The sequence below is a fragment of the Peromyscus eremicus genome, chromosome 22, assembly GCF_949786415.1.
Source record: "Peromyscus eremicus chromosome 22, PerEre_H2_v1, whole genome shotgun sequence".
NCBI classification, from domain to species: Eukaryota; Metazoa; Chordata; class Mammalia; order Rodentia; family Cricetidae; genus Peromyscus; species Peromyscus eremicus.
In genome coordinates this window covers 22,375,138-22,397,591 of record NC_081437.1, presented here as the reverse complement: position 1 = coordinate 22,397,591, position 22,454 = coordinate 22,375,138, and the positions used below count along the sequence as shown (strand labels likewise).

The window sequence follows — 22,454 nt, the reverse complement described above, 5'->3', positions numbered from 1 at the left end:
AGTGCTCTACCACTGAGCTAAATCCCCGACCTCTTCTTTCATGTTTTAAACAAATCCTCACCACGTAGCTCAAGGTCTGGCTTTCAACTTACTGTGTGGCTTAGGCTTGCTCAGAACTTGTGACCCTCCTACCTCTATTTACTGAGTGTTGGGCTTATGCTTTGTGCTAACATATCTGGCCTCTGATTCTTGACGATGAAGACATAGAAGTCTATGTCAATAGTCTGTTTTCCAAGCACTTAAATGTTTCTTTTCAGGAGCTGGCAAGATGGCTCAGTGGGTAAGAGCACTCGTTCTGCAGGCACCAATGAGGACCTGAGTTTGAATACTCAGCACCCACGCGCAAAATCAGTTTGCCTGTGCCTTTGACCCCAGCATTGGGGTGTGGGGGCAGACAGGAAGATCCGGAGAGCCTGCTGGCCAGCCAGCCTAGGTGAAAAGGTGAACTTGCAGTTCAATGACAGAGTCCATCTCAAGGCAGTACGGTGGAGAGCAGGAGAGGAAGACATCTTATCTGTCTTCTGAACCCCCACACCCAGGCTCATACACCTGAACACACATGTGCACCATGTACCCCTTGCCCCCCAACCTCAAGTTTCATTTCATTGTCTTTTCTGGCATTGTTCCTGACAGGAATTTGGAAGTAAGTATTTGTTCTTTTTTATGTCATGTGTATTCTTCCTCTGGTGCTTTAAGAGTTTCTGTTTGTAGGCCGGGCAGTGGTGGCGCACGCCTTTAATCCCAGCACTCGGGAGGCAGAGCCAGGCGGATCTCTGTGAGTTTGAGGCCAGCCTGGTCTACAGAGCGCATGCGTGTGTGTGTGTGTGTGTGTGTGTGTGTGTGTGTGTGTGTGTGTATTATCTCCCCCAACCCCTTAATTTCACCCAAGAACAGTCCTGGAGAAATAATAGAAACTTAAATATGAAGGTAGGGGATGGACCAATTTTGTAGCTCAAGGCTGTAAGAGGAAGAGGGCACCGGAAATAAATGTGCATTTGGGAGTTCGGAAGTAAGGATCCAACAACTATAAATGGCAAAAGGTTTCCATGAGGACCCTGCACAGTAAAAAGCTAGGGTGCAGAGGACCAGAAAGGAAATTGTATTTCACAACAGGCAAAGTTAATGATGTTCCTTTTAAATTCACTGAGGACAAGAAAAATTTATTTATATATTGTTTATATAACTATATAGTATATGTATATAACAATTTGTATATTGTTTTATATATATGACTTTTTATTGGGTATATCCTCAAAGAATCAAGTCAACTCACCCTAGAGATATCTGAATAGACATGCTTACTGCTGTGCTATTTACAATAGCCAAGTGAGGGTATCAGGCTAGGTGCCCGTCACTGGAAGAATGGATAAATATAATGTGACATATATACACAAGGAAGTTTTGCTCAACCCCAAAGAATGAAATGATGCAATTTTCAGGAAAATTAATGGGGCTGGAAATTGTCATGTTGAGTGCGATAAGACAACCGCACAAAGACAAGAATCCTTTGCTTTCTTTCCTAAGTGGAACTGGGGTGGGGGCCACGAAGGTAAAGGGGAGACTCTGCTGGGTGGGGATGGAGACAAAGCGGGGGGAGGACGAGAATGGCTAAGTGATGGGTCAACGTGATCAAAGCACATTGTATGCGCGTATGGAAATGTCATAATGAAACCTAGCAATGAATACAATTAACAAGACACTAAAACCTAACAAAAAAGACAGCGACAGATAACTACAGAACCAATGCTTTATTTTCTATTTTGCCAATTAATTACAGTAAAAATTTAAATTCCAAAATGACTTCTGTCACCATATTATAATTATCTGGGCTACATCTTCCTGCCATCTGCTGGTGTAGTTTAAAGCAATAAAAATGGATTTTAATTTCATCCTTAACAAAATATAATTAGAAGGATAAATCATGAGGGGGAAAAATCATGTATTTTAGAATTAATTATTAAATTTTCATTTATCTACTATTTCTGGTTTTGGGTGATCATGCTTCCCATTATTATAAGTAATCAACAATTGATTATATTATATTTGAAGTTAACAATATATTTGTAAGCAGGTTGGGTAGGCATAATAAATAACCAAGAACTGATTATATTTAAAATTGACATTAAATATTTATAAGGTAGATTGGATATGCATTATCATCACCTCTGTTTTGGGGAGAAAGTTAAGACTTCAGAAAAGTACTTGCTTATCAGAAATCTCGTAGCTGTCGCAAGGGACTGAACTAAATTTAACTCAGGTCTTCCAATGCTAATGCTACAGTCTTTATGCTGTTGTACTCAGACAGCATTTGAAAAAATTGTGACCATTGTAGTAGATATTCAGAATACAGACAAATGTTTAAGTAGCAATTGCAGCAGAACATTGAAAGAGGTCCAGTAGAGACCCGGAGTTTATCCCATCTCACTTCTTCTGTGACTTTCTAAGTTCACGTCCCAGAAACAGTCACCACTCCAGTCTCCGAATAGTGCTTATCCCTAGAATTTTATTTGTATTTTAAATCTTTTGCATAGTCTGTTGCCTCTGCCTGAAAGTTCCTTCCCTAGATTTCTTACTTAGCTAAGTCATCCACATCCTTTAAATTTCAGCTCGGTCTGGCTTCCCCTAGGCATTCCAATGCAGCAGTCCAGGGTGGCTTAGGGACCTTGCCTCTGATCTAGTCATCTGCGACATTTCTTTCACATCACGTGTGCCATACACACTTCTGTATCACCACCAGCTAAGGCTGCACCTATGTACACGCTGCCTTAATAAACTTGCTGCAGTAATACACCAGTGCCAGATACTATTTCTAGACTGCTTATCCTATAAGTATTGCACCAAATACTTTTATTTATCGATTCAAATAGTCATTACAAAAAATGCCATGAAAAACTGTTTTCTTCTTCTTTCACAATAAGGAGAATTAAAATCATACACATTGAAAAAACATACCTGTTTGCTTAAAAGATGGCGAAACTAGGATTTATTCACTTATTTAAAATTTTCTGAGACAGGGTCTCATGTAGTCTAGGTAGGCCTCAAACTCCCTATGTGGCCAAGGATGATCCTCCATTCCGGATTCTTTGGCCACTGCCTCCCAAGTGCTGGGATAACAAGCATGTGCCACCATGCCCAGCTCAGAGTCAGGATGTTTATAGAGTCACTTTTTGTATAAAATACAATCTATTAGAAGAGATCATTTAAATTCATGTGAAATATGAACACAGTTAACTTAAGCTTAATATTCTATGATATTCCACAAAAGAATGACTTAGTTGTGCTGTACAACCTTAATAATTTTGACAAACAATATTCTACAGAGAAGTTTATGTAAAAATGTTTGAAATGAATCTGGCATTAAATATTTAATATGGGTGGGTTAGGTACCTTGCCATCTTTTAATGTTTCTACAGAGCAGTTTATATAAAAATATCTGAAATGAATGTACATCATAACATAATACATGTGGACTGATTATATTTGCTAGTATAAAGAGAAAAATCATAGTTACTAAAAAAATTCACAAAAGACTAAACTCTGGGTATGTGTTGTTTATGGAACACAATTAACACTTAAAGGTTGGAAAAGATATACTAGGCAAATATCAATTACAATAACTGTGGAAAGCTTTATTAACATCAGCCAAACAAGAAAGAAAATAGCAGAAAAAGAGAAGGTAATAATTTCAGATTGAATATAGTAATAAAATACCATCAAATATACATTATAAAACAAAAATAAACATAGCTGTAGTTAGAAAGACAAGTCCATCATATATATGTATAAATGGTTTTAACATAATTCTTTAAATTTTTATTAATCAATTAATTATTTTTTCCCAGCCTGATCAGTTCCCCCTCCCCTTCCCTCCTCTCCTTCCAGCCTCCCCTTAGTTCTTCAGCATTTAAAGTACTAGGCACATGAAGTCACCTTGGACTGGAGAACCTGGATAAAACCACAGCTTCATTCCTCTCAAGTAAGGGTCAGTGAGGGGGAGCCCACTTCCTTATAAACTATCCAGTTTGAGGTGTCCTATTATAGCACCACAAAATGAGTGAAGACGTGATGTGCATGCTTGTATCCCTTTACTCCGGCCAAGTTCACCAAGTAGCTATCCTGAGCAAGATGCTGCGATACCCTGAGTACAAACAGTGGCACTTCTTTTACTAGCCTTATTTTTGCTAAGATACACTGTCGATTTTCTTTTGCCTTTAACATAAAATCAAAGAAATAGGGCTAGGGAGATGGCTCAGAGGTTAAGAACACTGGCTGCTCTTCCAAAGGTCCTGAGTTCAATTCCCAGCAACCACATGGTGGCTCACAACCATCTGTAATGAGATCTGGTGCCCCCTTCTGACCTGCAGGGATACATGCAGACAGAGCACTGTATACATAATTAATAAATAAATCTTAAAAAAAAAAATCAAAGAACTACTTATCTCTGATAAGGGTCTCACCATGTACCTCTGGCTGGTTTGGAACTCACAGAGACCTTTCTGTCTCTGCTTCCCACGCGCTGGGATTAAAGGCTTGCACCACCATGGCTAATTTTATTTTTTAACATTTTTGAGATAGCATATCTTGCAGCCTCGATTGTTCTCTACCTTGCAATATACCCGAAACTGACCTTGAACTCCTGTCTCCACCTCTCACGTGTTGACATTACCACCACTTAAGGGTATGTACCACCAAAGACGGCCCTAGTGGACTTAAACACCAAGATTCTCTAAGATCTTTGGTTGAAAACTCAGATAACTGAAAATCATACCTTTATTTACCACTTAAAAATGAAGACTCTTAATCAGAATCCCTTCCCCCAAATATTATGGTTCTGACCAATGGTAAAAATCCACTATAAAATATATTTCCATATATGTAAATATATGCAAAATATAATTTGTACCTGGGTACGGTAGCCTAGTCCTAACTAGTTGGGAGACTGAGGAAGGGGCATCACTTGAACCCTTAAGTCTGAGGCCAGCCTGGGAACATAGTAAGACCTTTTCTCAAATAAAACACACAGACTCGCAATTTATAGAGGGTATTTAAGAAACCACTGCACAAATTTCTTTGTGCAACATTACAGAATTGTATTTCAAGATTTTGTTTCCGACCACAAAAGGAAAAGCCAGTACCTAAGATGTGATGTATTTGGAAAACAAACCCAAAACCAAACTATAACAAAATATCCCAAACAAAAAAACCCAGACCTAAAACAAAAACACACAAAACCAAGTTTTATTTAGACGACAAGCCAACCATATACAAAGGTGATTTGTAGTTGGCTCTGCAGCAGTAGAAGACATGCTTCAAGTCCAGTGTGTCACAGAGTAACTGTGAAATAAGGCAAGGATATTGAAGGGTTTGAATGCTCATGTGAAGATTGAAGATCTCAAAAATGGTTCTTGCAAATTTGTCATGGACTCTTACATAATACAAAGAAAGTTTGTCCTCCAAGGCCATAAAAGTAGGAATTAAAATTATATTCAAGCCGGGCGGTGGTGGCACATACCTTTAATCCCAGCATTTGGGAGGCAGAGGCAGAGGCAGGTAGATCTCTGAGAGTTTGAGGCCAGCCTGGTCTACAGAGTGAGTTCCAGGACAGTTAGAGCTGTTACACAGAGAAACCCTGTCTTGAAAAAACAAACAAAAAATCCCTAAAACGACAACAACATCACCACAAATACACACACACACACACACACACACACACACAAAATTATATTCCATGAGGTAATGCTGACTGAGTATGGCTAAGCATGGAAGAACAGCAGTGCACTCATCTCAGACCATTTTGGGATCCTCCATCTTCAGCATCCATCTCCTTTTGGAAGCTTTCTCTATGCTTCCAGAGAACTTGTAGGTACTTACTTGCTCCAGAGCATGGATCATGCTTTACTAACTTCAATCTTGCCAGTGTCTAGCATATTTTTCATTGTCTTATTATCAAATAATTATCAAAATATTGGAGCAAAATTCACTGGAGTTCACCTTTGTCCTCCCCAGAACACAGAGGAGCTAGTGAGGGATGATGGATGGATACCTTAGTATCAGCAATCCCTCCCTCCCCCCATCTCCTCCTCCCTCTCCTTTTTGAGATAGGGTCTCATGTAGCCCTGGCAGACCTTGAATTCCCTACATAACCGAGGCTGGCCTTGAACTGACTCTCCTGCCAGATCGAAGGTGTGTGCTATCACACTTCGTTTCTTTCTTGTCATTTGGAATTTACTTTTTTAAGCATCTCTTTTCACGGGAGGTATCAAAATTAGCAAATTTCTCATGGATGATTTCTTCTGGCATTACAGAATACAAGTGACAGAAACATTATTTAAAAATACTGATTTTAAAATATGACTTACAACTTAAAAGCGAACTTTTAAAACTAAAAAAGCAGAAATCATGAAGAATGGCTTTATACTCCTCAAATATGGGGGACTGTCAAATAATCTTGGACTAATGTTCCTGTGATTTTTTTTAGTTTACTGAAAATGTGGCCTAAAAGTGATTTTCCTGATCTAAATATGATAATATGCTTTAGTCCAATCAAGGCTACAAAGGTGGCATCAAAGGAAATTTCTGTTAGCATCCCCTCACTTTCCTAGAAGCCTTTTATTAGGCTGGTTGTTACAGCACCAGGAAGGCAGGATGGGAGTGGTGCTTTGTCAGTTTGCTTGCATAAATGTATGTGCACCCAGTGTATGCCTGGTGCCTGTGGAGGTCAGAAAGGGCGTCGGACCCCCTGGAGCTGGAGTTACAGGCAGTTGTGAGCCACCCAGTGTGGGTGCTGGGAACCGATTCCGGGTCCTCTGCAAGAACAAGTGCTCTTAATTGCTGAGCCATCTTTTTAGCCCATTTTTAAGAAAGTATTTTTTCTTATTTTTTAAGTAATCTAGGTTTACTGCTTCCTTTATTCCAGTATCTACTTCAAATCTTTTGAGCATTACGCCATCGTTTTCTGATTTGCTCAGGATCAAGTTACATGTTTGAGTGAACTTGAGCCTTTCTCTGAAGCCGTCCCTTCCCAGCGGCAGCGTGGAAAAAGACAGTGCACGTGTTAGCTGACATCACGGTCAGCTGCTTTGGAAACGTGGATTGAACTTGTCTCAGAGCACGTTTTGGGGCTGCGGAGAGGCTGAGGGGGAGGCGGTAAATGAAACGAATCCTCGAGATATTGAAGCGCTCCTGGAGTTCTGAGCTCCGTGATCTCATCGTGCCTCACAGCTTTAAATATCATTTATACACCGATGACACATTTATAGATCTGTCTATCCAGACTGGACTTCTCTGACTGCCCCACTCCTGTATCTGCCCTTCTGACCCCTTCAATCTAATAGGTCAGCTGTCTGACCGGTACTCCAACCCTCACACGTCAACCCTGAGCTTGATACAGTCTTCCACATCTGGGGCAAAGGACAACTTCCTCTTGCAGCTGCAGAGCCACACGACTTGGAGTCATATGGCCTGATGCCCTCGGCAAGTCCTTTTAGTCGCGCTTTTTATCCATCCAGAGTATGATCCAGGGTTCTTTAATGACCCCCCAATCTTTTTTCCTTCAGAAACTCCAAACTCCTTCTTATTAACCATTCAGGACCTTTGCATACGCATTTCCCTTGCCTGCAGTGTTAGGCCGTCAGTTAATGTATTCTTGCTTCTTTCCTACTTTAGGAACTTATGCAAAATCACACTCCTCAGTGAGGCTTTCTTCAGCTGAGGATCTAAACTTAGGATTCCCGTCCTCCCTTTGTGATTTTCTTCGGAAGCACTGAACCTAGGACACAGTGTGATCTGCTTATTTTCACTGCTACCGCCTCCTTCTGTAGCTCTGTAAGCAGACATATTTGTCTGTGTGTCTTTTCTACACAGGGCCGACACTGGTCCGTAGTGTACATGCAAGAGAAATTGACTGAATGACGGAAAAGAATGGGTGATATGTATGAAATAGGGAGTTAAAGTATGACTAAAGAAGGTCTGTAAACTGAACACACAAAAATTACCATGTATTTTCATGGAACTTTGGCCTTACCTCTCCTAAGAACACTCTTGAGTTCCCTTTTCTTTGTGACATGAACCCTTTTTTAAAGACAGGGCTTCATGCAGTTCAGACTGGCCTTCAAGTCCACTGTAGCTGAGGATGACCTTGAAGTCATGATTCTTGGGCTGCCACTTCCCAAGGGCTGGATTACAGGCATGTGCCATCATGCCTGACACGACGTGAAACCTTAGCCATGAGTGTTCAAGGGAAAGGATAATGATAAATGAAGATGGGTCTTAATGACAGCTGGATGAGCTAATGAGTTTTAAAAATTATTACTACACAGAGCTTACTACACACAGAGAACTAAAATTAAAGATGACAAAAATGCTCATTGATTGAATTAGCAGTGTCTGGCACACAGGAATACATAAAGTAAGCTGGACTTGGAAGCCTTCCGGAAGGGAAGTCAGGGAAGCAGTTTTCCTTCTGAAGTGAATCTACAGTACGGGCACGATGTTTGAGCGGCTACGGTTAAACGCAGGCAAGAAAGGAGAGTAATAAAGATACTCTTTAGTTCTGAAGATCTTTAGTTGGTATTCCTTATCAATGTCCACGATATACCGTGAAACCAGAGACTATAAATTTCCACACAGACTATACAACAAGGCAGAATGATAGGGAGGAAATGACTCTGGAGGACCGGGGCTCCAGCCTTCACTATGCATCTAACTGGCTGTGTGATTAGGGGTGAGCTGTTTAAGCTCTTGGTCACCTCATCTGTAAATGTGAGGATGGACTGAAAAGATCCAAAGGTTCCCTAAGTGATAGTGTATGATTATTACAGTGTGGGTAAAATGTTCTCAAAGGATATTCATATTCTCATCTCTGCAACTTGCAACTATATTGTCTACAGCAAGAGAATAGTAAGGTAGTGAATAAGCTAATAAGAAACTATAAAGGAAGGAGGTTATCTTGAGTTATCTGGCTGGGGTCAATGTAATCACAAGGGTTATTTATTTATTATTATTTTAACGTGGTTTGGTGTTTGACCTACTGTCTTTGTGAGGGAACTGGATCCACAAGAACCTGACTTGCGGTCAGTTTTGAGTTGCCATGTTGGTCCTGGGAATTGAACCTGGATCCTCTGGAAGATCAGCCAATGCTCTTGACCACTGAGCCATCTCTTCAGCCCCACAAGGGTTCTGACAGTGCACATATAGTAAGAGTCAGACTGATGTCATGTGAGGAAGACTCAACCAACCATCTTTGGCTACGAAGATGAAGGGGCCCTGACCAAACCAGGATAGAGAAGTTACGAAAGTGTAAAAAACAAATTCTTCCCTATATCCCTCAGGAAGGAAGCACACCCTACTGACTCCTTGATTTTGGTCCAGTGAGTGCTAAGCCAGGCTTATGACCTCCAGAGCTACCATAATATTAAGTCAATTAAATCTGTGGCAAATTATTTCAGCAGCAAGAGGAAAGTGATACACCCACAACACATCTGTAACGAACAGAGCCAGACCTATTTTTTTTTTTTGTTTTTTGAGACAAGGTTTCTCTATGTAGCTTTGTGCCTTTCCTGGATCTCGCTCTGTAGACCAGGCTGGCCTCGAACTCACAGAGATCTACCTGCCTCTGCCTCCCGAGTGCTGGGATCAAAAGCGTGCACCACCACCACCCGGCCCAGACCCAATTTTATGCAGGGTTCTGAATAAAAATCAGGTATTTTGTAGGAATTTAAAAAAAAAAACAAAACACATCATGAAAACTTTTTACAAAAATCTGTGGAAATTAGTAGTCTAGGGAATAGTTTTTATTAGTTATTCACATGAAAAAATAGAAACTCAGATATTCTATAAAGAAAATGGCAAGGGAAATTAGGGCATTTATACATAACGTAAGTTTTTAGGCCCCGGCTTACTTATCTATAAACTGAGGGGCTGGGACCAATAGCCCCTACACTTTCTCTCTCTCTGAAATAAGGTTTTAAAATCCTGACATCATAAACGTAGCCTTCACACCCTGAGTCTGAGGAGTAATCACTGTTGATGGTACTAAGGTATTTGCAGTATCAGCTGGTCAAGCTTCACAGAAGGTGCTGGACTGAGCCGGGCTATGCACATGCACAATTGAGTAACAACCCTTCAACTTGGTATGTTTTTGATGGAACCATTTCTAAAGTTAAGCATACTCCCCACTTTTATATCAAATGAATACCACATTTTATCTTTTGAAGAACCGTCACTAGGATTATCAGTTAGTTATGATGGGATCCAAGGAGACGACCCTCTACACACACAGGGATCATGGACAGAGGTCTGTCGGCCGGCTTTTTGTAGGACTTGGGAGATAGGAATGATTTTTCACATTTCTAAAAGGTTGCTGAAAAAATGTGACCTAGACCACGTATCCCTTACCAAACTTAAACATTTACTATCTGGAGCTTTACAGGAAGGTGTGCTGACTTCTCTAGAGAAAGGTGCTTAAGCCTCCTCACCAAGTGTCTCAAACTATATTGTCTGTCACTTAAAAAAAAATCATGTCTATCTTGGCATACTTATGACAAAGTAGCAGCTCAAATATTTCTGAAAAGAAACATTTGAAATTTAGGGGCAGACTTGGTGGCGTAAGCCTGTAATCCCGTTACAACAGGATAGCATGGTCAAGGCCTGCCTGAGTCACACAGTCCAAGTCTAGCATGGGGAACGTAGTGAGATTCTGTCTCAAAATAATAAAAGGTTAGGAGTGTAGTTCAGTGGTAGTGTGCTCACTTGGCATGCAAGGGACCTGGGTTCAATTCCAGTACCACATACACAAAAGTATGTAAAATTTAATTATTTGAAGTTCTCTTGCTATCGCTATACCGTATGTATGTATTTATTTATTTATTTACAGAGCTGAGGACCGAACCCAAGGCCTTGCGCTTGCTACGTAAGCGCTCTACCTCTGAGCTAAATCCCCAACTCCTATTGCTACACTTTAAAAAATGATTTTTTTATTTTTAATTCTGTGCACATGTATAGGTTTGGGCACAGGAATGCAGAGCCCTTAGAGGTTAGAAGGTGTGGGATCCCCTGGAGCTGGGTCACTGGTGGCTGTGATTCAGTGCTCTGAATGGTTGAGCCATACCGTCTGAGGTCTCTGTCAATCACGCTTACCTCTACCGGTCTCCTTTCTAGTTCCATCTTTTGATGTTGAGTTTGGTAATTTGACAACATATATTTATCTCTCCATCTATCCTATATGTCTAGTGTGTGTGTGTGTGTGTGTGTGTGTGCACCACACATGTGGAAGGAAGTCAGTTTCTGTCCTTCCACCATAGTGGGCTCCAGGACTGAACTCAAGTCTTATCAGGCTTAGGACAAGCACATTTACCCCCCAAGTCAGTGGTTCACAATCTTCCTAATGCTGTGACCCTTTAATACAGTTTCTCATGTTATGGTGACCTCCAACCATAAAATTATTTTTGTTACAATTTCATAACTGTAATTTGCTACTGTTATGAATCATAATGTAAATATCTGATATGCGGACCTCCAAAGGGTCGAGACCCACAGGTTGAGAATAACTTCCCTAAGCCCTCTTGATGACCCTGATAACAATTTGTAAATATTTTATTAAGAATTTTTTTGTTCATTTTACATACTAATCACAGATCCCCCGATTCCCTCCTCCCTAAGTGATTTTTTTTTTTTTTTTTTTTAAGACAGGGTTTCTGTGTAGCCTTAGCTGTTCTGGAACTCACTCTGTAGACCAGGCTGTCCTTGAATTTACAGAGATCCGCCTGCCTCTGCCTCCTGAGTGCTGGGATTAAAGGCGTGCACCACTACCACTGCCCCAATTTGTAAATGTTTTTAGCAAGATTAAGTTGGACATGTTGGACATATAAAGACCCTGGAGCTGTTTTTAAATTAGATATAGGTAGTTTGGTGCAACCATTTGGTTACTTTGATTACACTAAGGCCTTATTTCAAGGTTTTCTGTTATTTGGAAAAAGGTTTAGGGACAGATGAGGTCTTCATCATAGCAGACTTAATCATTTAAAAAATGATATCAAGTTGCATTATATTAGAAATGTGAACATTAACAAACAGAAGTGGAGTGGTATGAATCTTTTTGGAGTATCTGAGTTATTTTTTTACAACATGTATACTTTTATGCTTAAAAAACTGTTTTCATAAAAAAAGACGACAAATCCGAAGGATCTTTCCTTCAATCTCTGATTAACTCAACTATTTTCATTTAGCATCTTTTTCATCACTATTTGATCATAGTTTTTTTTAGTGAACATAATTCTTATGTTTGGGTTTTTTTAAATTTTTTTTTTTTTGACTCACACTTGGGTTTATCACAGGGTTGACCCACGGTTCACTTCTACATAAAAGTAAACTGTAAACAAGAGACACTGCAGGAATGCCAGCGATCGATAGAGTGAAAAGGTGTGTGTCTTTTTGCCTGGACGCCTTATTTCACACGTGTTCAAGCGAGTAATACCCAGTTGGGCCTGGTTGACAAAACACTTCTTGTTGCCCTCAGAACAACCCTGTAAGGTAGGTACATTCTCAGAGGTGAAAATGTCATGGGGCAGCCTGGACAAAAGCCAGGGGCAGGTGTTTAGGGGAGGGGTGGGATGTCTTTCGGTATCGGAGCTTCCGTTCAGCGGAACCCAGTCCCCTTCCCTTGTCATTGACTTCCACTGACTCAAATTCTGCCTTTTCCACGTGAGAAGTCGCGCCGTGGAAACCTAAAGCTCACTGCAAAGCTCCACGGTGGGTGCCCACAGCCCCGAGGCCCGGGCACCCAACACGGTGGCTCGCCCTCCCGAGACCCTGCGCTGCGGCCCCCGCACTAACCTGACCAGGTCGGTCATGCAGGAACCCACCACCACCACCGCCGCCGCCGCCGCCACCTCCTCCTGCCGGGGCCTCGCGGGCTCCCCGGACGCCGCCATTCCCAAGCCTTGCTATAGCTCAACCCGGACGCTGCCCTTTGCCCTTTGCCTGAACCCGTAACCAGGGACGCCGCGCCTTCCTCCCTAACGACGCGGGCGTGCTCCACGCCGGTTTGGGTCGCCCACCCTAATGCCCGTGAAACCTCCCGGGCCTCCGGCCGGTCCCGGTTCTTCTCGGACCCATGTCCCCGCCCCGCCGCACGGCACGGGGCCGAGCCGCCACGGCGAGAGTCGGCCCGGCTCGCCAGGCTCGAGGCGGGAGCCGCGGGGAACCTTCAGGCACTACCCGGCCGCCTTCCTTCGCTTCCGGCCGGGCTCGGCGCGGGGACGCGCACGCCCGGCCGGCTCCGGAGGGAGGTGGGGGGGCGCGGGACGTCCGTGGGGGGGAGCGCGCACGCATCCGGCCCGCGGTTCGCGCGCAGGTCGGTGCGTCGGTCGGGGGCGCGCTCGGGTAACCTGTACCCCGTCTAGTCGCCGGTTACTGATCGGACTTAAGTTCCAGGTACCTGGACCCGGGCTGGTGCGGGGAGGTTGGATCTCAGTCGCACAGGTGGCGCAGACAGCCATGTTTGAATCTGGCCCGAGAGCTAGCCTCTTCCTCAAGAGAAGGCCCGCGTTCCAAAGATGCCCCGCTCGCCCCCCAGCACGCGGATCCCCCTCAAGAACGAGCCCCCAAGACCCGAGGCTTCTCTCTCTCTCCACATATCTTGCTCACTCATGGTCCCCGATGAAGCCCGCTTCTTTTGCGCTTAATAGGGCGGGGGGAAATCATACAATTTGGGAGAGAGGGTTGGATGCCTTTAGGTTTTCCTCAGAATGGGTGGCCATTCTTTGGATCTGAACCGGTTGGCTCTCCCCATCCCTCCCCGATGTTGCCCCAGTGGAGAAATTGCTCCCCCGCCGTAACTTCCTTCGTGCGCCATATGACGTGAACGTGATGCAGCAGGAGGCCACCCCTTTCCGTTCCATGACGTCAACGGGGCACATGTTTCCGTGTTTGTCATCCTCCTAATTGCAAGAGCCTGGTCGGTGCTTTATACGTCTTTGTATTCCCCAGATAGCCAGCCCACCAAAAGACCTCAGGTGACCCTACCTTACGGCAGCAGATTTCTATAAAAATCATATATTTGCATTTTCCTCCTGCAATACGTCAAAATCAGGAAATACAAATTGCAAAAACAAGCGTTCAAGAAAAGCTGGTCACCAAAAATTCCTGCCCCTCTGGGTTCCGTTATAATGGTGCAGTGTGTAAAAAAGAGTGTGTGTGTGTGTGTGTGTGTGTGTGTGTGTGTGTGGTTGTTTCCAGTCTATATCCTTGCATATTGTACCAAAAGATCATCGTTTTTTTGAAATTCCTGATTTGAGAGTCAGTATAGTTTTTTCCCTCTTTGTTAGAGAATTCACCCTTCTCAACTGACCCATCTTAAAGCTGCACAAAACCGTGCACTGTCAAAAAATTGTATTATGCCTGCTCCGGAAATAAAGACAGAAATCCATTCCCTCAGGTGTGATGCTAAAGTCTTGACACTTGCTGAAGTGGAATGGGTTGTCATCGTCACTGGTGTGGTTTGGCATCTGGAGTAGGTTTTAGGTTTGTTTCTTTTGGCATTTTAACTAGTGAATCATTCAGACTAGCATCAACACTGGGTCAGCAGGAGCCTCGCTGATTTCTAGTTGTAAAGCCATCGTGTATAAATTCATAACCATGTCTTCATATTTAACAAGGTGTATGCTTTAAAAATTCACCTTGCTGCTTCCTTTAGTGGCCAATGGGATTAATGCTTGAGAGGAAAATGGGAATAGTGGCCTTTGAGAGAGGTCTGGATTTGGATTCTAATCCTTCTGTTTGCTCTGTGTGTGACATGAAGTAACTTGGTCTCACTGGCCTTCAGTTTTTATATTCATAAAATGGAAACAGTAGTCATTAAGAAACTGCTATGGGGGGAGTGGATAGCTGTACAGAGAGAGGTGAGGAATAGAGAGCTCCTGTGTGAGGTTTAGGAGGTGCTAGTTTTGTTTCTCTTTCTTAGAGAAATTTGAGGTAAAATAGTAGGTACTGTGAGAAAAAAAAATCATGACAAAAATCAGTTATTGTCATGAGAGATCTTTCTGTTTGCTCCTACCAGATGACTATTTCTGTGTTTTGCCTGTGATGTAAATAAGCATCCCTTTCAGGAACTGTGACGTTGGTGGGTAGAAATCAAGTAGGAGTACTGCAGAATTTAGAAAGAGAAATCTTCAAGGTGATTGTGTCAGTATATTATTCAAAAAACAGTTAGCCTTCTCATCTAGAAAATGGGAATTGGAAACCTGCCTTATACATGTTGTGGATGGCAACACTGCAGATAAAAGTGTTTTATAAGTGATGTGATGCTATAAAATGTATGTTTTTTTAATGATAGATAGTTTACTCTTGCCTTGTGATGGCGTATTAGAATGGTATGGGGAAATAATCTACTAAGGAATCAGAATCATTTGGAGACTAAAGTATATAGTATAAAGCTTAACCACTTCAGAAATATTTCTGGGTGGCATCATGGGGTCATCATGGTATTTTTTTTTGAAAGCTCTCTACAGTCATTTCTTTATTACTATCTAAAGTGATAGAACAAGTATTCAGTTTTGCAGAGCCTATAAGTCCGTGTGTGCCATGGTGTGTAGAAACTAGATCCAGAGCAGCAGGCACTCATAATTGTAACTGGGTGGAAATTAATTAGCTTTCAATGTGGGATTAACCTTTCAGTTTGAGAAAGACAATGATCATTTGAATTGACTTATTCACCTCTAAAGTAGCAGCTTTCATTTAGAAGTCTATTAGGAATTCGTGCTCTCTCTCCTCCAGCTCCATGAATATCCAAGTAGCGTGGATGTGATTTATTGCTTTTGTATTATCAAGGGTAGAGACATCTTAGTGCCTGAAAATCAAAGATTGAAAAGACTCAATTAGTTTTTGTTGCTTAGATCTTGACAGGACAATGTTTTTAAAATTTAAGTGTTAAGTACATATATTTTTTTTTTTGCTTCATTTGTTCCTCAGATTCTGCTGGATTCATTCCCCTCTCGTGTGTGTGTGTGTGTGTGTGTGTGTGTGTGTGTGTGTGTGTGTGTGTGTGTATACATGGTATATATGTGTGTATAGCATGTATATGTCTGTGCATGCCCATTTGCCTTGGTGTGCACATGTGGAGGACAGAGGTCAGTGTTGAGTGTCTTCCTCTCTCATTCTCTACCTTAGGTTTTGAAATTGTCTCTCCCTGACCTTGGAATCCACCATTTTGGCTAGACTGGCTTGCCAGTGAGCCCTGGTGATCTGCCATGCTGCAACCCCAGTGCTGGGGTTACATGTGTGTCACAGGGCCTGGCTTTTTACGTGCTTGCTGGGGGTCTGAACTCATGTGTGTTCAGCAAGCATTTTACTCACTGAACTGTTTTCTCAGGTGCCTCCTACCCTATCAGTTTTTGAGGGTATATTCTCTCCATCCCTAAATATTTCTCCAGCTTTGCTCCCCTTACTCATTTATTTAAAATTTATTTTGATTAAATCTATTATTTGAGGCCTTATTCTGAGCATAAGTCTCAAGTAATCAGTATCCATGGTCCTGACCAGTAGTTAATAAAACTTGCTTCAAATTTGGCTAAAAAAAAAAAATCTATCATTTGAACTTACCACTTAATTTATATATTATTAAAATGTTACTGAATACTAAGTGTATGTTAAATGCATTTGTTACATGTGAGAACTTCGAGTTGTGGTCTTTCTTGGGGAGAGTCCATGTAAACAGGTAATTATACTCCACCATGGAAGGACTTATTAAGAAAGGGCTGTCAGCCGTAAATGATTTCTAGTAAGTAACCATTGGTTGTGTTTGCTTTAGAGTTTTGTACGTTGTCGCCAGTCAAGCTCTTTGTCCTCATGGGGACATGGGTGGAGGGGTTCCTAACTCAGTGATGTGTGTTTTGTGTGTTATGGGGACGGGACTGTTAGGGAAAGCTTCCCCATCTCAACCAAATTAGAAGGGCGGTTGTGACATGAGCCATGCCCTTTAGGGTATTGCTCTCGTGGAGCATCATCTTTGGAAAGGAGGAGGGGATTGTACTTCAGGGTTCCTTTCATTCCTGAAAAGCACAGAACTGCCCATGCCCTGAATGTCAGAGCAGCAGGGATCTGGTTTCTTCTGGAAGACTAAGGGTGGAGGTGTTACCAGGTCACAGAGCACTTGCTCATACGAGAGAAATTCTGAGCACCGTGTTAGCTTCCAGGAAGCTTGTTACATCTTTATCTCTATATTGTATCTGGTAAACTGATCACCTTTCTTTCTTTCTACTTTCAGTGGTGACTCATAAATCCAGTTAAAATGTCTCCAGAAATTGCCTTGAACCGAATTTCTCCAATGCTGTCCCCATTCATATCTAGCGTGGTCCGAAATGGAAAGGTGGGGCTGGATGCTACAAACTGTTTGAGAATAACAGACTTGAAGTCTGGGTATGTATCAGAGCTAACGCAACTTTACCTTTATAGTAAACTTCTTACTGGAAATTCATGAAAATTGACCATCTCTGGTAGCTTTCAAGTCATGATCTCACTACCGGCTGATTCAGTTGAGTTAAAAAAATGCTTGTATGTGTGTGTGTGTGTGTGTGTGTGTGTGTGTGTGTGTGTGTGTGTAGAACTTGACCACAGAGTTACAGGCCAGTCCCCAATTCATTTGGTTTTGTTTAATTCCTGACATTTCATGCTTCGTGTTTTATAAGTATGTGTGTGTCCACATGTGGGCGTTAAGGGCCATTTATTTCTACTGGGAATGTTCATGTGTTTTTTTCTGGCTTATCTCCTTGGGTTTTAGCACGTGGGTTTTTCCTTCACTGGCTTGCTTTCTTGTTTACTGCAATTTGACATACACTGTAAGAACTGGGTTTAGAGATGCTGTGTCTGACATCATTTGATAATCTCCCTTAATACAAAAATTACAATAGCTCGCCAGAATGAGTGAGTCATTCTTCATAATGGGGTCGAAGCATCCAGTCTCACACCTGGATATATTGTATTAAAAATAATACAAAACAAAACACTCCAAACAAAACAAATTTAAGAAAAAAAAAAAAGAAAAAAGAAGTGGAAAATCCTGCTACATATTTCATCTAAAAATAAAATTAGAGCTACAGAAAAGACTGAAAAATACTATAGGAAATTACAGTAGTAAACTTGGTTGTCAACTTGACGGACCTAGGAAGAGGGCCTCTCAGTTGAAGAACTGCCTCTATAAGATTGACCTGTGGGCATGTCTGGAGGGCATTTTCGTGATTGCTAAATGATGGAGGAAGAAGTCTTCGTCCATTGTGGGCAGTACCATCTTTGGGTATGTCAGCCTGGGCCATATAAGAAGTGTCGCTGAGCCATCCCGAGGAAGCAAGCCAGTAGCCAGCACTGCTCCAAGGTCTGTGTCTCAGTCCTTCCCTCCAGGTTCCTGCTTGAGTTCCTGCTCTGGCTTCTCTCAGTGATGGACCAGAGCCTGAAAGGTGTAATAAACCCTTCCCTTAAGTTGATTTTGGTCAGGGTTTTATCAGAGCATTAGAGAAGCAAAGTAGGACAGAAATTCACATGGTTTTTACCATTCCTGATCGTTTTACAGTTCTTATTTGAGATGAGCTGTTTTCCTCTTTCATGGCCCAAGATTAATCCAGAATACAAACTGGATTTAATTGTCAAGTGTCCTCCATTTCCCTAGCCTGTCTTTAGTCGTTCTTTGCCGTGAATGACCTTGGCACTCTTCAAGAATATTGGCTAGTTACTTGGTGATATGTCCCCCTATATGATGCTTTCTTACATCTGAGTCAGAACTATATCCCCTTCCCCAAGAGCATTACAGCAGTGTGGTTCCACCTCAGTGCATCCGATGCATGTCTATATGATGTTCATGTCGTTTTGTGTGATCCTCCTGCCTCAGCCTCCTGAGTAGCTGGGATAGCAGACACCACACCCAGTCAGCCATGCAGCCAGGACCTCAACACCACAGTGCTGCTAACCTGTGCTTGACCCACTGGGCACAGTCTATGCATGTTCAGTACACCATCTTTCCAGTTTCTGATGTGTTTAGTGGGGTGTAACCTCTTAGTAAGCCAGGGAGTAAATATCTGTTGTTATTTGTTCCCAGCTTTTGTCTTTGGGAGGTCTGTCAAGTAGCTTTGTGACGTTTTGACATATCCCCATTTTTTTTTTCCCTCAATGTTGTTTTTATGTTTTCCCCTGTATGTAAGAGCAAGCAAACAAGGTTTTATTGAGAAGTACAGTAACGGCATCAGAGAGGAGAGGGCAGGAGATGGGTGGTCTAAGATGTTGCATCCTTGGTTCTCTCTTAGTTATCCTTGTTAGGTTCTTTTACCTTAACACTTTTTTTTTTTACACTGTGTCTATTTCATCCGTCTATGTATGTGAACATGCATGTACCCCAATGCATGTGTGGAAGTCAGAGGGCAACCTGGGTCCTGAGGATTGATCTCAGGTCGTCAGGCTTGGGTGGCAAGTGCCTTTTTGCCTGCTGAATCATTTCATTGACTAGCATTTCTCTTTCTTTTAGACCTGTAGTGCTCAGGGTTATGGGCTGTAATTGGGATCCATATTTCTAATTTCTGTTTACTCCTCCATGTAGGGCACAGTACACACAGAAAGTATCGTCTGAGGAGACGTTTTGGAGGTTATAAGAACAGTCTTGTTAGTAATTGTAGCTAGCTACTCTTGACGAGATGCTATTTTTTTTTTTTTTTTTTTTTTTTTTTTTGGTTTTTCGAGACAGGGTTTCTCTGTGTAGTTTTGCGCCTTTCCTGGAACTCACTTTGTAGACCAGGCTGGCCTCGAACTCACAGAGATCCGCCTGCCTCTGCCTCCCGAGTGCTGGGATTAAAGGCGTGCGCCACCACCGCCCGGCACGAGGAGATGCTATTTAAGTACCCATCTTCCATATTTGACCGATAGGCTGAATAGATAGGTGTGGGAGCCCATTCTCGGGTTCCTTGTGGCTTTACCCAGCAGGTCCGCATAGAGGATGATTAGGACCACGGGCCTAAGTGCAGGTGTCTGAGATGGTCTGCACTTGGCTGTGCTGGGAGGAGGTCTTTTGCTCCACCCCTTGGTGTCTCTATAAAAACCCTGGGGCAGAGACAGTCGGGGCCCGTTGGAATAGGTTCCAGGCCCTCTCGAGGCTATCCTTTATTTTCTATCTGTTTATCTCTGCGATATTCTCCGCAATAAATCCTTCTATCTAATATTTCCTGCTGCTCGCACTCAAGAAAACTCTGGGGAACTGTGGGGGTGGTTGGGTAAACGCCCCACAGAATGGCGCCATGAACAGGGACTAAAGAAAAAAGAAAAAAAGGGACTAAAGAAAAAAAAGGGGGGACTAAAAAGAAGGGGGGACTAAAGACAAATGAACAGGGACTAAAGACAAAGTAATAGGGACTAAAGATAAAGGAAAATAATAGTTTTATTACAGAGTTTTTGGCGAAAGTGCTGAGTTCAGCCCTGCCAGTGGATGAGGCATGCCGGTGTTATGGAAAATATATATTTTTTATATATATATTTTTGAGAGGCAGGGGTTTTATCCTCGAGAGAAAAGGAAAGCGGACTGGAAGGATGTCCGATGCTGCAGCGAAATTCTCTTCTGTCAAAATTTTCTATCTTCTATCCCTTTCTCAATTTCTATCTGTGAAAAATAAGTATAAGGCATAGGGTAGTAAAATAGTGTAGGGAAAACTTAGAAGTGTAAGATTGTGTAGGAAAAAATAAGTAAGGCAACTAGACAGAAAAACTCGTCAATTTTCTAACTTGGGGGCTCTGAATGCAAACTGGGGGAAAAATCTTTCTTTGGGCTATTTGGGTAGTAAAAAAGCTCTTCTTCGAGCTTATGGGGAAGAATAAGTTTCCTATGGAAGCTTTTGACCTGGGGCAGCTGAAATGCTAAGTCCAAGCGGCAGGAGAAAGTGATTTCTCCCTGAGGCAAAAATGGGGATGTAAAAAGCCAAAAAGTTTAAAGTTGGGAAGTTTTGGGAAAAGTTGCTCTTTCTCTTGGGGGGGAAAAAAAACCTTTCTCTTAAAGCTTTTCTTGGAAAATTTGGGGGAAAAAACTCTAAAAAGCCTTCATCTTTCTCAAAAGCTCTCAAACTTAAAAACTAAAGCCTTTAACTTTCTCTCAAGGGCAAAAATTAGAATCACCTGAAGATATTAGTATGGGGACCACCTGTGATTAGCTCTAAGGGAAAAACAACAAACCTCTTAAGACAGCAAAACCTCTAAGTTCTGTTTTTCAAGCCTTAAAAATTGTCCCTGCAATGCAGGAGGCAGGGACAAGTTCCTAAAAACCTCTTGTAAGCTGTGTCTCTTCAAGCTAGTAAAAGACAGTGGGTCAGAGTACCCTGAGGGAAACGCTTGGGAGAGTGTGGGTAAAGAGCTACAGAGAGCCCAAAAGGGCCAGAAACTTTACCTGAGAAAAACAAAAAAGCCAAGCTTTTCAGTTACAGTGGAGCTGAGGCATCAAGGGTTTTGTTTCTGAGTTGAGCATTTCAGAATGAAAAGGTGCTCCTAATCGTCCTAATGCAAAGATCCCCTGAAGCATGCAAACTGTTAGCATTGTATCCTCGCTTCTGACCAAAAACCCAGAGGTGACTGGCCAGCATCTCTGAGTTGGGGTGCATTTCGGGGATACTAGGGTTCCTGCAGTTGTAAACTTCCTGGAGCATAGAGCTGAGGCAGGAAGGTGCAGGACCCAGGGGAAGATTGCTAATGAACAAACAAAACTAAAGCCAGTGGGAACAGCACAGTTGCCTGCTCTCCTACAAATCCCGAGTTGGTAGGTCCACAGCTGCAAAAAGAAATCTGAGAAAAAAGCTTTCCTATCAGAGTAAGGACCTTTCTGAGAAAACAGTAAAGCTGAACTGTGTCTGAAGCAGTTGTGCTGCTGAGTCAGAACGCTGTCTGGGGAAAGAGCCCAGCCAGGGCAGAACAGAACTGTCCAGGAGTAATGCTTTCTTTTCTGTCAGAGAAAGCACCTCTTTGAGAAAAGCTTTGTTTCAACTGACTCCGTGAGATGAGGGGGAGTGTAGCCCTAAGGGGTGATTGTCTCTGGCATAAGCTCTGTCCTTGAGCACCCAGACAAGCAAATGCAACCCACTGGGGGACTGGGTCAGGTGAAGGCCTGATGAAGTAAAACGCCTATCCTAATGGGAGTTTAGAAATGGCAAAAACCTCCTTTGTTAGATTTTCAGTCTGTACGCAAACCACACAGACCCCGAAAACAGAAACGGACAAAAAGCCCCTACCTTCAGTAGCAGGGAAAGCCGCCACTGTAGTGTCGGAAACTGTTTCTGGGGTAGAGGGGATAAACTGAGACCAAACTGGGAACTGTCTGGGAGAAAGACTCTAAAACAGAAGGGACCGATTCCTCCCCAGAAAAATATGACCTGAAAAAGCTGCTAGAATTTGAGGCAGATTCGGGGGGGAGAAAAAAAGCCCCTACTTCCAAGGGCAGCTAGCAG

The 22,454-nt window shown here is 42.5% G+C and overlaps 2 protein-coding genes across 4 annotated transcripts in view; one reads left to right on the top strand and one right to left on the bottom strand.

Moving 5' to 3' along the window:
• Window positions 1-13,071, bottom strand: part of Rbks (ribokinase) — an 85,776-nt gene extending 72,705 nt beyond the window's left edge. The window contains exon 1 of one of the 2 annotated variants that reach the window (XM_059248527.1): window positions 12,832-13,071. In XM_059248527.1, the coding sequence (XP_059104510.1) occupies window positions 12,832-12,929 (98 nt within the window). In that variant the 5' untranslated portion in view covers window positions 12,930-13,071. The remainder of the gene's footprint in view (window positions 1-12,831) is intronic. The other variant, XM_059248526.1, reaches the window with a different exon arrangement.
• The window catches only part of Babam2 (BRISC and BRCA1 A complex member 2), a 469,435-nt gene that overhangs the window by 80,005 nt on the left and 366,976 nt on the right, over window positions 1-22,454 (top strand). The window contains exons 1-2 of one of the 2 annotated variants that reach the window (XM_059248524.1): window positions 13,316-13,431; window positions 17,261-17,412. In XM_059248524.1, the coding sequence (XP_059104507.1) occupies window positions 17,285-17,412 (128 nt within the window). In that variant the 5' untranslated portion in view covers window positions 13,316-13,431; window positions 17,261-17,284. Of the gene's footprint in view, window positions 1-13,315; window positions 13,432-17,260; window positions 17,413-22,454 lie in introns of those variants that run through there. The other variant, XM_059248525.1, reaches the window with a different exon arrangement.